This window comes from Drosophila suzukii, chromosome 3 (assembly GCF_043229965.1).
Source record: "Drosophila suzukii chromosome 3, CBGP_Dsuzu_IsoJpt1.0, whole genome shotgun sequence".
Lineage (NCBI taxonomy): Eukaryota > Metazoa > Arthropoda > Insecta > Diptera > Drosophilidae > Drosophila > Drosophila suzukii.
Genome location: NC_092082.1, coordinates 68,540,747 through 68,557,035, shown reverse-complemented (window position 1 = coordinate 68,557,035; position 16,289 = coordinate 68,540,747). Strand labels below are relative to the sequence as shown.

At 40.9% G+C, this 16,289-nt stretch overlaps 2 protein-coding genes across 17 annotated transcripts in view; one reads left to right on the top strand and one right to left on the bottom strand.

The window, feature by feature from the left end:
- Dys (Dystrophin) overlaps positions 1–16,289 on the bottom strand; it is a 151,278-nt gene that overhangs the window by 116,799 nt on the left and 18,190 nt on the right. For 12 of the 16 annotated variants that reach the window (XM_036816757.3, XM_065866410.2, XM_065866412.2 and 9 more), the window contains 11 exons: positions 12,676–16,116; positions 12,305–12,619; positions 11,935–12,240; positions 11,344–11,846; positions 11,049–11,136; positions 8,609–9,640; positions 8,284–8,516; positions 7,758–7,919; positions 7,535–7,694; positions 4,816–4,911; positions 4,619–4,751 (listed from right to left, as the gene is read on the bottom strand). In XM_036816757.3, the coding sequence (XP_036672652.3) occupies positions 4,619–4,751; positions 4,816–4,911; positions 7,535–7,694; positions 7,758–7,919; positions 8,284–8,516; positions 8,609–9,640; positions 11,049–11,136; positions 11,344–11,846; positions 11,935–12,240; positions 12,305–12,619; positions 12,676–16,116 (6,469 nt within the window). The remainder of the gene's footprint in view (positions 1–4,618; positions 4,752–4,815; positions 4,912–7,534; positions 7,695–7,757; positions 7,920–8,283; positions 8,517–8,608; positions 9,641–11,048; positions 11,137–11,343; positions 11,847–11,934; positions 12,241–12,304; positions 12,620–12,675; positions 16,117–16,289) is intronic. The other 4 variants (XM_065866416.2, XM_065866417.2, XM_036816762.3 and 1 more) reach the window with 1 other exon arrangement.
- On the top strand, positions 1,561–3,232 carry LOC108013758 (uncharacterized). The gene is made up of 2 exons (XM_017079716.4): positions 1,561–2,045; positions 2,346–3,232. Exons 1-2 carry the CDS (start codon positions 1,653–1,655, stop codon positions 3,081–3,083), a joined length of 1,131 nt encoding a protein of 376 aa, XP_016935205.3. The 5' UTR covers positions 1,561–1,652; the 3' UTR covers positions 3,084–3,232.

Genomic DNA, 16,289 nt, shown 5'->3' with positions numbered 1-16,289 from the left:
ACACAGAAAAGGAAAAGCAGCGCTGATAACATTCCCTCCATTTTTCTTCCTCTTACACGCCCACTTCCACCGTTAAAAGTAAACGGGCCCTACCAGGAAAATGTCATAATTCATTAAAAGCCAAAGAAAGCGTGAAATTCTGGACTGCTTCTTCCCCACACTTCCTTTCGATTGTCACTCAACTGAGAACCGTCTTCCTTTCCCCTGTTTTAGAGAAAGTCCAGGAAGGACTTTAAGTAAAACACAGTGACATCTTGGCGGAAAGGAAAGTCGTTTAAAGTTTCCATTTTATGTGATGGATGACCTTCATGGGTTTTAATTTTATGGAGGTTTATTTGGTTGTTAATATTCCGAGGATATCATTGGCCTTTGGTATTTACCCGAAAGAAATCCTTTTTGGGGCTATTATTGTAAGCTAAAGTTATTAACTTTTAAAGCAGCACATTAACTAGTCTTTATATGGTGCACTTTTCAGTTTATATTTTAACGGTAATATTCCGCATTAAGGTATTAACGTTTCAAAAACCAGCTTTGCTTTTAATTTCAATATATTTTTCTAAATATCTAGTATTTTAAAAGTAAAGTTACTTTATTCCACACTGCATTTTGTTAATTATTATTTAGTAATAATAAAAATAATCTTTTTTATGACTGATTTCAAATTATCACTTCCACATTAGAGGCTTGTTTACTTCCTTGCCGCTGAACGATTTATTTTAAAATGCTTCCTTGTTTGTGACCAACAGCTGATTAAAACGGACAAATTCAAAAGCTTTAAGAAAGTTCAGGACGACTGCAGGAAGTAAGCTTAGAAAAAGCATTGCCTTCCAAACACCCAAGCCCAAAACAAATTTATCTAAATGGTACTTTCAAATATAAGTAAAATTTTATATACAATTTTAAGCATTTTTCAGTCTACACTTAAGTTTACAAAAATCAACATATTTAAAACAAAGTACTTGTAGATTTCAAATTATATTTAAATTAATTTAATTTTCGTCTATTTTTTATTTTATCCATTTTTGTTCTTCTCTGCTCCCATACTTTTATAAAGCTAAAAAATTTGAATATTTTTGAATCTTTATGAAATGTTAAGATGCTACGTTTTTTAACCAAAATGTTAAGATTTTCTTAACAGTGCTGTTAGATTTTGATACATCTTAACAATGCTGTTAGAAAATCAGAATTTTTTCGGTCTGGCAACGATTGATACTTTTAATTTCTGAGAAATTTTAAAATATGGTTTGTGTCTAGGAAAATCTTATTTTATGCAGAAACTTTAACGTTTTCTAACGAAATGTTAAGGTTTTTCTCAGAACCCTGTTGTTAGCAGACACCTTAAGCGGGGACTCCTTCCCTAAAAGCTAAGACACTTCCCTAGACAGCATATAGAAATTTAAAATAGGTTTCCGTCCAGGCTAAAACAGCGACATCTATTGGAATTCCGAAAGACTAAAAATAGTTTATTATCCGTCATCTTTTGTCATGCCTCAAAGAATTGCTCTAAAACTGTAGTAATTATAAAAGACCATCTAGTTCTGTATTAGTTATTTGTCATTTTGGTGAAATTTTCCCCTAGAAAACCAACTAACTAACAAAACCCACACCAATAAAATAAAAAACTTGTTTTTAATAAATAAAACCCATAAACAATGAAAAAGTCGCACGAAGAACTAAACAAAACACCCAACGTCACTGGCATTGCGCCTACGACCAATTCGGCGATGCATGGTAAATCTAAAAGGAGGGAATTCACTCCGTTTTCAAGGATAAACAGACTGAAGTTCAAGTCCACGGAAGCATTACCAATCGCTACCAGGGACTATGGATTAATGCGATCTACAAATAAGTCATCGACTCCATTTCCACGAGCCGATCAAGGGGTAGATGCCAATTTACTGAAGGCTCGTCTCAATATGCGTCGGGATTACGAGAATAGGCGACATGAACCATTCTCTAGTTTACCGAAAAAGACCGACAGCCCTAGTATCAGTGATGCGGAGTCCCATGATCATGATCACTTCACCATGCGTCAGAACTCAAGGGTACGTATGCCTTTAATTTAAATTTAAAAAATAATTTTATCAGGGTCTTCAATCAATAGTAACGCTTTAAACAATATTGTTATATTAAAATTTTTCAAATCAGCGAATTGTTAGTTAGTTATGGAATCAATTTTCTAGTACATATGCTCGAAATAATTTCTGTATTGTCTGTTTGGGATACGATTCGATTTAGCAGCTCTGTAAAATGTTCAAGTTGATGTTTTACCTAAGAACCTAAGAACCATGCTCGAAATATTGCAAAAATGATTCAGTTTATACTTAGATACCTCTATTTTTCAGCCTTCGGTCAGCGTTTTTCGACGCCAATCGCTTACGAAGGACAATTACAAGGAAATATTGTCCCTCGGCACACCACATCCCAAAAAAGGTGTAGCCCTGAATGCCAAGGTGCTGACCAGGCGACTGACCGACATAAATGGTCAGCTCAAGATGCAACGAGTGCCTAGCCAACAATCAGAAGTAAGCCCCCCTCATCGGCATCTGAGGCCGAAGAAAAGGAAGGTCCTACTGTCGGTTAACGCCGACAGTCAGGCCTCGCTAATACCACCCAAAGATTCGCCAGTTGGAGAGCGAGTCAGTCAGAGTTTGAGCCGGCGGTTGACCCAAATGGACTTTGATGCCTCGCAAAGTTCGCTGAGCGGGGAGTTCCAGGAGCCGGAGATCAGCTTTGCGGAGCGTCGGAGGATATTTCATGAGGGCGAGTTCACCATCGCAAAATACGGCCGGAAAATGAGCGATGTGATGATGGCGGCCCCGGCGGCTACTGAAGAGGTGCTCGACAATAGTATGCAATACGCCCAGAAGGCCAAGGAGGAGTTGGAGACCTATATGAGATCGCAGGGTCTGATCAAGATCTCCAACGATCAGGTTACTATGACCCGGAACATGACCCGTGGGTCTGCGGCAGCAAGCCCTACGGGATCGGCTGATATGGCTCGGGAGAAACGCTTTAGTCAAAAAACTAAGCCAGTCACACCTCAAGCCCAAACCCAAAATGATTTAATGTATCTTGGCTAGCAGGATTGCCGGAGGATGATGGTTTTAATCACCTCCAGTAATTCGGCTAGTTAGAGGAACAAGATTTCGTTGTGATATTCGAGATGATTTAGAGAATGTATTGTGAAAAATTTTGGTCAACTTCATTCACTCAATACATATTATAAACTTGAGGTGTCTTTTACTATAGGTTTGAACCATTTTCGGTGCAATTAATAACCAGATGAACAATATTAGTGGGAAGATTTATGAAGTACATTAAAATATATTAATATAATTTAATTTAAGCGGGTAAGGACAAGAAATATTGTATCTTTTAGTAGATATTTTAATAAAAATCAACCTTTCCCCTTTAACTTCACTACCAACAAAATCTACTATATGTGGCATGCGAAATATTCAAAAACATATGTCTGCATCTGTTATGAAAACAAGAAACAGGGTCTAGAACATGGGGGAAAGCCACCCACCTCCCATAGGGAAAGTCAACACCGAGAACATTCACATAAAATGTCAAAAGTGCCATTGACATGGTACATTTGTTATCTGGCTGCCCTTTTTCATATAAAAACATAAACAAGAAACGGAAGTAGATCAGGCTAGAAAAAAGGAAAAATATATACATAGATGCCAAGTGTTTTTTCAGTAATTAAAAACACAGAGATCAATGATAAACTTTTAACAAGATGGATTTTTGCTTTTGAAACTTTTCTTGTTAAAGTGCGTATCAAAACTCGAACCGCAAAATGTAAATCAATACACAGTTCAAATAAAAGTTCGCAAAACCCATAACACAAACAAAATTACAATGCGGAAAAAAGCTTGTACGTGCTGATTCAAGAGTTTTTGCTTTTTGAATATATACATTCGATTCAAGTTTTTTTAATCGGCCAATGCTTAAATGATTTTGCCTGCGAAAACAGAGACAGTGGATGCATGGGAGAGATTATTAAATTTCAATAATGGAATTATTTTGGCTTTATATGAAGCACTAGAATTTCAATTGGATTTAGAATGATTAATTGAATATCTGACAATTTTGTATCCTTCATTTAGAATGAAAAACTAGCATAAGTATTAATCCGGTTATAGTAATTAAATCGAGTACATAAATTTAAATTGCTGATATTGCCTTGTCGAAATGTTAATCAGTATTACTGTCCTCGTCTTATTTATCTGATTAAACCCATAATTTTATCCATCTAATTCACATTTAAATGGTCTCCTAGATTAGGCAATAAATGTGTAATTGCCGATTAAGATTAAATAAATGCACTTCTCCACACAGCCTGACAGCCTTCAATAAAATACCTTCTGCTAGGATAAACACACTCGAATGGTCCTCATCCTTTAAGTTGAGCCACTTGACCAAGTCAACTCTGCCTGCTTGTCTACATTTAAGCAGTCCACTCGAGCGGAAACCAAACAATTGAAAGCCATCCAACTTGCCGACAATCAACAAGAACATTACCCGGCATTTTGGGCTAGAAAGGATGCGATCTCACTAAGCTCCCGAAATAAAAAACTATTACAAACAATTGAGTGGGTGAGCTTACCCGAACGACAGCTGATGGTGGCCGCGCTGGATGCATCTGGACGCTCCTTGCCATTGGGAATCCGGGGGCCATTTCTCAGTTCCGTCAGCGAGAGCTCAATGGAGTCCGCATGAGCTATCAAATTGTTTTTCGTCTGCAAAAGGGCAAGGCATCCGCAATGTAAGAGTTCAATTGAGAAGCAAAGTGTGCGGGCAAACCTTTTCGATTTCGTTCATCATGAGGGGCGTGACCTTCGGCATCTGGGCGTTCTTGCCGATGGCGCTGACAATCACCTGTAAATCGTCGTGCCGCTCCTGCAATAAAATAAATCATAAAAAATACCTTTAACAGAAATACAGATATCCCTACACAGAGAGAAATACTCAAGTACATTGTTCTTGAATTGAGAACATTCGATCTTACAAACCGTGTAAGTACATTTTGGTATCAATGTTCTCAATATCAGAGCAAAATGCTGGGAAGAGAAAAGTTAAATTGAGTTATTTTAACAACGTTTTGATAAGTATACACTACTGGCTGCACTTATAGTTTATTTGTTCACAATAAAATGAAAACATTTTCAACTTCAAAAATGCCGTTCTGTTTAAAAAAACATTTTTAACTCAGATAAGAGTGTCAGAATTTTCTCTGTGTAGAAATAATAAGCTACATCTTTGCTTAAATTAATTTTAAATTAAGCTTTTATATTTTTATATGGTTGTGTCTGATTATGCTTTTCATAAAAGCCTTCATACTGTTTGTCAAATTGATCACATGTCACTTTGAGATTTCAAAATTTCTCACTTGACAAAAGTTTGATGCAACAATGCCATTTTCTAAAAATAATTAAATATAAGCATGTGGTTTATTTTGATGCCAGAATAATATATTAAGCATAACAAATTTAAGTTCATGTCTAGTAAAAAATTTGTTAATTTGGAATCAAATTGGATAAAATGCTTAAAGCTAGGGTCAGACGATCCAATTTTTTAATCAAATCTATCTAGGATTGACATAAACTTGCATCGAAAAAATATTATTTCGGTCTAAGAGTAGATACTTTAGTTCAAACATTATATTGTCTGACAGTAAAAATAATATTTTATGTGAAATTTTAAGTATACAAGTGTATTTGTCATGAACAAAAAAATGTTCCTGTAATTTAAACACAGCTGAGCCCTCGCACATAGCTGAATATCCAATGAAAAAGGAAACCTCTTAAGGTTTAAAGGAAAACGCAGTAAAGTAGATGTAAAATGCATTCGATACTCTTGAGGTGCGAAAGGTGAACAATAAATAGCAGGCTTTAAGCGGAAACGGAAGCCGAACGAAAACACATACACGAGCGAACAAAATGGCCACCGCTTGGGAAAGGAGCTGCTGCCAGCGGCGATTGGAATTCAATTTCCACTGCAATCATGCAGGACTCTCTCTGGGAAAAGAACAAATGAAGGTGGTGCGGGATTGGGTGGGGAGGGGTATGAAAAACCCTACCACCTCTTTCACGGCGTTTGTCAACCAACAAAATTGCATTTGTGGGTGGTCAATGTAGCGCGATGCAAACTGTTGCAGTTGCAGCTGACGAACTGATTTTTGCTGCCGAATTTTCGCTTCGCGCCAAACTGAATTTTCCGCAAATTTACAATCAATCACCGGACGAACAAAGAAGTGCACACACGCTCTTCAAAATAAAAAGGGAAATTTTAAAGCTCTGCAACCGCTGGCCAAACGAGACGGTACGCGACTGAAGTGGCGCAAACAAAAAATGAAGGAAAATAATAACAAAAGCCCTCATTTCGCCGGCAAAGAGAAGAATTTACATGTTTGCCCCTCTTCGAAATTAGTTTTTCCCATTTTCTTTAATTTTCCCCCCGAATTTTGGCTCTCTTTCTGTTTCTCGCCTCTCAAAATAAATTCAAAATGTTTTCTATTTTTGATTTCATTTTTCGCTTTTTTAGAATCACTGTCGTTTGTCGCCATGTTCGTTGGGTGCCATAAAATCAAACAAAAAGCGGAATAAATAAAATATAAAAATAAAAATAAACAACAAATGATTGCAGTGATTAATGACTGTTGTCTAGGGATGGAACTTGTTGAAAATGTAAGATTTATCATATGCTCTGCAACCAGGAGCACCAAAAGCTTCCTTTTTTACTAGTTTTTTTTTCATTTTTGGTAAATGTGTCACTCGGAAAAAGTTGTCCCAACTTTTTTGCATTTGGCCTGGAGGGAAATTTTCTTTTACACTTCTTGAATGGCTTTATATTTCATTGATTTTTAAAACTTCTGAGCAGTTTTTGTATTTACTTACTTTTATAATAATAGTGCACATTAATTTTGAGGCGAAAACAATCTTTGTCTAAGTTTTGACAAGAAAAAAATTAAAATTCCCATTCAAAATGACACTAGCTATTAAGAATGTTCATGTTTTTAATACGTTGTAAAATTGTACAGAAATATGTTCATAATTTAATGGAACATGACAGCCTATCGTCCAACCCTTTATAAAGACAGCATCATCAAAGAAAAAAATCTCTTAAGATCTCTCTTACTCCTACGATCTCTTCTGACCCACTGAACACCATGATCACTTGCGAGTCCCTCACTCTTCGGCATCCCAACTGCAAGCAGATGTGTAACTGTGTCAGTTCTGTTTATTTTTGGTCTTCTAATGGACCCATTTAGCTTTTGTGGCCACTGCTTATATATGCATCGAAATTCTCAAGAGGGCAATTAACTTGCGGCAAAGGAAACGAGTGAGTATCGACGAAAGATGTGACGACTTCTTACAATGTCCAAGCGAATGACTAATTGCGGCGATTAAATAAAAATGATTTAATTGTAGTTTTGCACAGGTAATTTGGCTTTGATTTTCCGCCACTGCCAGACATTGGCAACGTGATTCTGGCCACTTGCCAGATTTTTGATCAAACTTACGTTGATATCCTCCATGCGCTTCTCAAGATCACTGCTAGACTTCAGATCGACAGTCTTTTCTATAAGAACATTGATGCGACGCAGCCCCTTGGTGACCAGTTCTTCGATATTCACGCTGTCTAATGGTGGAGCTGGTGCCCCACTTCCCGAGGTCTTGGATCTGTGGGGAAATGATATCATTAAGTAAATGGAATCCATGAAAATTCTTTAAATTCTGTCATACCTCGCCTGCTGCACTTCCCGAAACTGCTCTCGCAGTATGATTTGAGTGCGCATCACCAGACGGGAAATGCTACCCTGTCTTCCATGGGTTTCCAGAACCAAGGAGTCTCCCTGGGATATCAAGGTGGCTGCATCGGGTGCTATTAGAAGCCGCAGATCCTCTCTGAAAATAAGATAAGATTTGTTCGAATTCTTAATGTTATGTTAAATTTCCTTTACAGAGTATACAAAACGCGTACTCAATAGCTGTCTGATTTCTTATCTTCATGGTAATTTAACAAAGTTATACGAGTACAAAAACTTAAAAACGAAATTAGCTTGTTATAATTTACAACGCTTCACACAGAAAACATTACGGCATCTTTAGAGTGACCAAGTTACTAAGGTATAGATCTTATTTTAGTATTTCAGTGCGTAATTGCAATCAAGTCCTGCCAACTCGTTCAAAATATCTTTTTTAGTTTTAAATTCAATTTGCTTTCATCAAATTTGTTAATAAGTTGGTATTAATAAGTATAAAATCTTACGCTTCGCTTTCGTGACACTGTTCGATCTTGGCCTTGGTAAGTTTCAGTTTGTAGATCATTTGCTTGGCCTGCTTATCGAACTCCCGGACACGATCGTCCAGATTCTGGGGATGATGTTCACTGAGCGGACTTTTGAGCGTTACATTCGAATCATCCGACGGTGAAGGCATCGACTCAGGGACCTTGCTCAAGAACGGATTGGGCTTCTTGGTCGAGGGCGTCTCAATGCGACTCTGTGGGAACAGTGAAGAAAACATTTTTCGAGTTACGATTAATTTCATAAGGACAGTTAAGGAGAATTTTTCTGGGTACTCCACCAAATTACCGTATCACTATCGGAGTCAATGGTTGGTGTCATTTCCAGCGAGAAACGCGGTATATCCTCATCGTCGGAAAACACGAGAGGTTCAGCATCGAAACCGGATTCTTTGTCGGCACTATAGAAACTATCGCGGCCGGGTGAGTCGGGTTCCAGGGCCTCCATTTCCGGCTGGAGTTGGCGCCAACGCTTCGGTTTGGAGACCTGCGTTGCCCGGGGAGTATCTGGTGTTTTGGGTTCCTCTTCTTCGGAATCACGCAGGATATCACGTTCGTTGGCCACGCGCTTGCGTTTTTCATCGAAAGAGATTCGATGTTTTTCCACCCTCAGGAAGGGAGTGCTTGTATTTCCAGCTGAGGGACGAAGAAGATCCTCCTCCTGATTCGCCGAATCTTCATCGTTATCCGAAACCTTGGGCAGCGGGGAATCGTTCAAGGAATGTTTACTTTTCGATCGCCTCACTTCCTTGCCTTGACTATCAACTCTAACTGAAGAATCGGAATCTTCGGAGAGATCCACAATTTGTACGGTCTCCACATATTCGGGTACAAAAGGTTCTACACTCTCTAGTATATTGACGGTATCCACGATTTCACCCTGCTGAGGCTCGAAATCAATATTCTGCACCGACATCTTATCGTTTTGGATATTTTTCACCTTAATTTCCACAACTTGGGCCGGGGAACTTGGGGCCTTTCGTTTGGTTTTCGCTGGTTTTGGTGGTGGAGATTTGGAAATCTTATCGGGATTAAGGGAAATCTGGGAGAAGAGAGTACTGGACTCAGCCAGGCGGAATGTTTGAGGTGGCAGAAGATCCGGCAGGACTTGATCCGGGGAATTTTCCACGCCCTTCGTTGGAGACTCTGAGGTACTGGTGTTTGCGGATGGGGATGGGGATTCCCCTGACTGGGGTGTCCTGGCACGTCGTTGTCGCACTGTATCGCTCACAACAACTATTTCCGTATCGTCATTTTGGGGAGAGTTCGAATTTCGCGCGGCAAGCGTTGTGGCTTCATTGAAACGCGTTTTCAACACATCCTGCACAATAAATGCATAGTTCGGTATAAATTACAAAGCTCTGTAGACTCTCATAAACTAAACAAATGCATTTCTGAAAGCCCATGAAGCCTGTTATATAGGTATTTTTACATTTAGGTACAAGTCTCCATTAAAAAAGCAGTGGCCATTTATTAGCGTTGGTTGGATGGTGAGCGGTGGTTTTTGGTGGATTCATTTTTTATTTAATTTTTTTTTTATTTTGGTGGTGGTGGTGAGCGGTGGATTGGAAGGATTACGTTTTTATGTTGTATTTGGGATACATGGTTTGGACATTTGACGCAGCCACAACCAATCGAACGCCACAACAACAATTAGAGGGGGATTCAAGTATAAAACTCTACACATTAAAAATTGGAAGCGTGAAAATGACACCAAAGTTAGACCCCGTAGAGCTCTAGTGATACGGTGATTTCTGGTTTTTTATTTAATATTTATAATAATGGTTTATTCGTTTAACTGGGGTGATGTGGTAGATTTGATGGTTTGGCATTTACCAGCACGGGTAAATGTGGTTGGATCTGGATTAGCTTTTGGTGGAGAGATTATTTAATGGTTTATGAAATTGGCAAAATAAAAACAATAATGGGTTGAGTAAAATAAGTATGGTAGAAGCGGAATGCAATGTAACGACTGTTGGTAGTGGGAAAAAGGAATTAATTGGGAAATTAATTTTTTAAAATGGTTAAAGTATTTATGGTTATTTAAAAAAATACAGATGGCGTTGAATTAATCAAAAGCTTGTATTAATATTTTTTAATTTGTAATTTATAGAAACAATGTTAAGAATTATTTATTACTGTGTAAAATATAAATTAAATAAACTAATATTAGGATAAAAAGTAGCAACGCGCAGTTACTTTAATATTAAACATATTATTATGAATTCCATTCAATTTTGTCAAGATGTATCATGTTTTTGATTTTCCTAGCCGCAATTTCAAACCAATTTATTTTGACCCTCTTTATTTTTAGAAATCAAATTCCGATCCCATTTTCTCTTGCTGTTGACTACGATTTAAATTTTAAATCACTTCGCATTAAATCAAGCTGTACATTCCAATAAATCAAATGATGTCGAACCAATGATGTGAAACAGAAGGAGTAAAAGCAGAGGGAAATGAAAACCCAATTCCATTTGCTTTCAGCCAGGCCAAGAGGTGTCCGAGTAGAATGAACCTCATTGGGAATGGGAAGTGTGAGGCGAGGCGACTCCGATGTAAAAGCGAAATGTGAGGTAAGCAAATAAAGACAAAAACCCGGAACCCGATAACAAGCACAGAAGTTGGCAAGGATAGACCATATATTATGTACAGGTGGAAAGGACATGGGAAAGCGGATGAGGAAGCTTTGTGTAATTAAGAGGATTTGTTTGCTTGCTACGACTCACCACGACAATTGCAATTACTTGCTGCTGCAATTTCTCAATTTCCGGATTCGAGGGCACATTTATCTCCTTCAGGTCATGCTCCATTGCCCTGCAATGAGATTACAATTACTAGATTAGAGGCATCCTAAAAACAAGCAACCTTAATAATTATAAAGCAGTATTTGGTTTATAGATTGAGAGGAAAACTCAACAAATTGAATGAAACTAAAACAAAAAATCATTTTCTGGGGCTAATTACTGGTAATAAATCAACAAAACAGAACATAGTTAAGATGAATGACCAGTTCCAACGTACTTTAAAGTCTCCAGAGAAATGTTGTCCAGGTTCTGGAGGGTGGCCTTCATTTCCGTGAGCCTCTTGATGATGTCCGCACTGGTCAACTTGTGGTAGGTTGCCTTCAAGCCATCGATTCTCTGACGAGTGTCTACCATGCAGCTCTGATCACAGGATTTGCTGTACTCATTGTAGTGGTCCTCGCATCTCCGCAGCACATCCTCGAACTCCAGGAGAATGGAGTTCCTATCGTGCACCTCCTGCGGCGACTCGAAACGTCGGATTAGGGTATCGGCCGAATCGAAGCACTCCTCTAATTGCCTCGCCAGTGTGAGCAGACTCTCGAGGAACGCCTTTGACTGGGTCACATTCTCCCCGAGGGCATTGTACAGGTGCTTCAGCGCATCAATCCGCTGGCTGAGTTGCTTTGGGGACTTTGTGTACCTGTCCTCACAAACCCTGCGACCAGTTTTGATAGTGCTCTCGATTTCCGCCTTTATCTCCGACAATGTGCGATAAATTTGCTGCAGATTGTGAAAAGAAAAAGTATTTAAATTAATTTTAATTACAAGTAAAATATTTGTTTAAACCAAGACAAGGAACTTTACTCACCAGACACTTTTGGTACTGGGCCTGAACCGTATTGGGACCGGCGGATGCCACATCTAGTACCAGAGTGGATCGCTCCACATTCCGAAGATCTGCATAGGCCCGATTCAATCGCGATTCGTAGGCTGGTTGGGGGGCGGTGCACTTGCTTAGCTTCGCCTGGCAGACCTTGAACCTCACCTCCATCAGATTGAGCTGCTCCTGAAGTCGATTGGCAGCTCCAATCTTGCCATTCCTCGTGTGCTCGTCTATAAGTTCGGTGATCTTCTTGAAGTTTTTCTCGTTGGCCACAAACTCGCGAGCCAAGCGCTAAAAATATATATGTATATTTGAGGTTTACAAAAAAATGAAGGTTAATCCAATTTGTATTTACCTGAAAATCCTCTGGCAGATCCTCAATGGTCACATCGTTTTCCAGATGCTCGCTGAGTATCTCGTCCACCCGGGTCAGCCACTTCTCGAACTGCACAATACATTTCTCGGACTGCTCCGCCTCGCTGACCTTTTGTTCCAGGAGCTCGGTTCGCTTCTTGGCCTGCTGCTGGAGCTGTGTCCACCGCTGAACGGTGTCATCGATGTCCCTTCGCATGGAGTCGGCCATGAATTCGTTGTCAATTAGCTCGTTGCCAATTTCCTGAATCTTCTCCAGCCATTCCTCAGAGTGCGAGCGCAGAACGTTCTCCAGATCCTAATAGATACTCGAAGCATAAATAAAATTTAACATGCAATGTAATACCAACTCACATCAAGTTCCTCCATGATCTCCTCGGCGTCGGCTGCATTCTCTGGCGTGTTGCGTATCTTGTTCTCCAACTTGTCCAGGTAACCCGTCTCGCTCACCATGAACTTCTTGAACTCCCCCAGCTGCGTTGATATGTGCTCGAGTAGAGCTGTCTTCGCATAAACCAGCTCGGTGACCTCCGTCCATCTGGCATTGATGCGTGTGAACTGCTTGGCCAGCGATCCGTATCGGGATTCCCTATCCTTATCCTGAAGTTCATCCATTTGGAGGAGTAACTCACCGCCCAGTTCATTGAGCTCCCTAAATTGTATCGTTTCTTTTTCACAGGTCTCCTTGAGAGTCTGAAAGCGACACTTGCTCTGAAACAGCTCATTGGAGTTACCTATATCGTTTATCCCCGATTTGGGTGTATTTCTTTCTAGGTCAGTAAGCCACTGATCAGTTTTCTTCAGCCTTTGCTGGATGAGATCAATCTGGGACTGAAGGGCTGCCTGCTGTTGCTTCTTCTCCCGATGAACCTTTTCCACTTGATCGTACAGGGAATTCAGAGCTCTGATCTGCGATTGCAGGGATTCTTTTTGGGCAGGTTCTGCCTCCTTGATAAGAATTTCGCTGAAATTCCTAGCGCTTATCACATCGATCTCTAGTTTCCGGAGATCCTGACTGCTTTCATTTAACTTTGAATCCGCTGCACTTCGCAAAATGGCTATAATGGCATTGTACTCCGCTGCAAAGTGATTTAAATTTTCAATAGCTGTTGTTTGCTTAATTACACGCTCATTGAGCTGTTCTGGAAGTCTATTCCAAATGGTTTGTAGCTCTTCGCCAATCAGGTGTTTTGGTAAATTATCATAGGTTGGCCGGAGGGAATCCATTTCATCTACCAGTTGGTTGAGGGAATGCTGCTGCTTTTGCATGACCTCCAGATTGGAAACGCGTACCTTTTGACTGGATACTTTGGTTACAAAATCTTGGATTTGCTTCAACTGTCTGGAGAGACTTTCACCACCCCTCTGTTGGATGAGTGCCTGTAGAGCCTGCTTCATGTCATGCCAACTGTCGTAGAAAAGACCGAAATCCTGCTTCCATTCCAGCAGCGTATTATCCAACTCTTCGGTGGCTGTTTTAGCCTCTGAAATCTCTGAGGACAGGGATTCCATATGGCTTAAACGTTGCTCCAGTTCTTTACCACTTGCTGAACCGGCGTGTTGTTTATACCAATCCCTAGAATCAGCTAAGACTAATTTAAATCCAGTAAGACTATTATAATACTTTTCCTTAGCCAAGAGCGTGCTACTTTCGCTCTGCTGGCTTGTTAGTCTCTGAGCCAAAGTTGCATATCTTTGCTCCAACTGCTTGATGTGGGTTTCTTCTAAAAGAAGGTTCCTCGAAGGATCCTCCAGTTCACACACCTCGTAGAGTTTCTTAAGCTCGGGTAAGGTACCACTACGTTGGTTATTTTCCGCCTGAAGTTCCTTGAGTAAATCACACTGTTGCCGCAGACTTTGTCTCTGTAGTTGCTGTAGCTTTTGCTCGACTTCCTGAACGAAGACAAAGTGCTCCATGATCTGATTTTCCAGTGCATAAAAGTTATCAGCATTCCTCAGCTTTCGTTTCTTGCTGGCCAAATCATGTTCCTCGTCGTCCTCTTGAGACTCCTCTTCGCCAAAGCGAATGATCATCTGGTAGTCCACCCACCCTTCAGGACGCACCACTCGACTATCATCGTAACTGGCACGATCTCGTCCAAAGTTAAAGCCCTTGGTTTCTATCCTCACCGTTTGCACTTCAACAATCTGTTTCAAGGCATCCAAACGATCTTCGTAGCTCTCCAACTGGATGAGAACCCTTTCCCCCTTGTCATCGCCATCCTGCAAAGTGGCAGCCACCATTTGTCTCAGATCTATCAGATATCTTTGAAGTTCCAGCAGATCCTTGGCACAATAGTTGAGCTCATTAATACGCTGCGTAATACCCCCCACATCGGTGACATCCCTGCTCTCCATCAGCTTGAGATCCTGCTCGCGGGCATCCAACCATCTGGAGATACATTTATACTGCTGTAGTTTCTCGGTTCGCAGATCGCTCCACTTAACCACATGCGACCATCTCTCGCCCAGGGCACTCAATCGATCTTCCAGATCATTAAAATTGCCAGAGGTATCGTTCACAATGACCACCATACTACTCAGACTATCCACCAATTCCTGTTGTTCACTCAGGTCGGCTTTCAGTTTTCGAGCTTCAAGCAGTTGCTTCTCAGCTTCCCCCAGAGTGGGTCCTATATCGCTCATGTGGGAAATACGATCTTCCACACTGGTTAGAAACTGTCGAAGCTGTTCGAGTTTTTGCTTCTGGAACTCGGCCAATCGCATTAGGATTTTAGCTTGGACATCCAGGGCTCGCAACCTCAAAGTTTCCCATCGTTCGTTGAGCAACACCATTTGTTGTCTCACTTCGTTCTGATCCTCCTGACTTAGACCAGCTCCAGCTTTCTGGGATTCGTTGATGAGGTTGCTGCCCTCCTCCAGAGCTTCACCCACATACTCCTGATGTTCGGTTAGTTTGAGCATGAAGCTCTCGTTTTCGTGAAATTGCAGTTTGGCGGTGTGGAAGTCCTCGGGATCGGGAAGATCCTGTGAGAGCAGCTGTTCATCCTCCAGCAAGAGGGTGAGTACTGCCTCGAGAGCTGTCTGATAGCCACTGATCTCCACACTGGCATTGGTGGCCGTGCTCAAGGGGCGCATGGAGTGGGTCTTCAGTTCCCCCGAAGATCGCTGCTCCATACTACCAGCACTATCTGAGGTGTAGAGCTCCAAACTGGCACGATCGTTGTCCAGCGGCACCTCGTCCAAGTCTGTGATGCTGGTGCAGGGCACTCTGCTCGGATCCTGATCTTGTCCCTCATCCTGCTCCGTTGCCCTCATCGATTCCATGGCATGGTACAGGCACATCACATACATCTGTATGGACTTATTATCCGGCTTGTGGGTGTGCACATCCTCGGCATCCAGCAGCTTTTCGATTTTGAAATGCCGATGTGCCAAATCGAAACCCAAGTGGAGTCTCTGCAATGCATGCTGCTGCAAGGCGGCCTGCAGATTCAACTCCTCCACGTGGGCATCCAGGATCATGAGGAAGGCTCTGCCATCGGACCACGAATTGGAGAAATCATTGAGTTGCATGCCATGTGGTTCCGTGTACTGACGCGCCCAGGCCAACAAGGACTTCTCCACCCCGTTGCTCGAATGACTCTTGACTAGATGCTGGCCATTGAACTCCAGCGCTATCAGCCAGATGAGGCCAAGGGTCAGCTTGGCATTGCCGCCCACTATGTCATCGCTGGAGATGTTCACCAACTTGACCCCGTGCTGCTGGATCACGGTTATCACCTTGTTCAGATTGTTGATGTGGTGCACCCGCATCCGACCCTTTTCGGGTTTCTAAAGGGAGTAGAACATAAGAAACATCGTATTATTAAATTTTCAAGTTAATGGTCTTGTTCGTATAGGTTACATAAATTTCTCTAAAGATTGATTCGGTAGATTGACAAGGTTAAATGTTAAATTCCTTTTAAAATCGTTATTAGTATATGTTTACTTAAACAACATTCTGA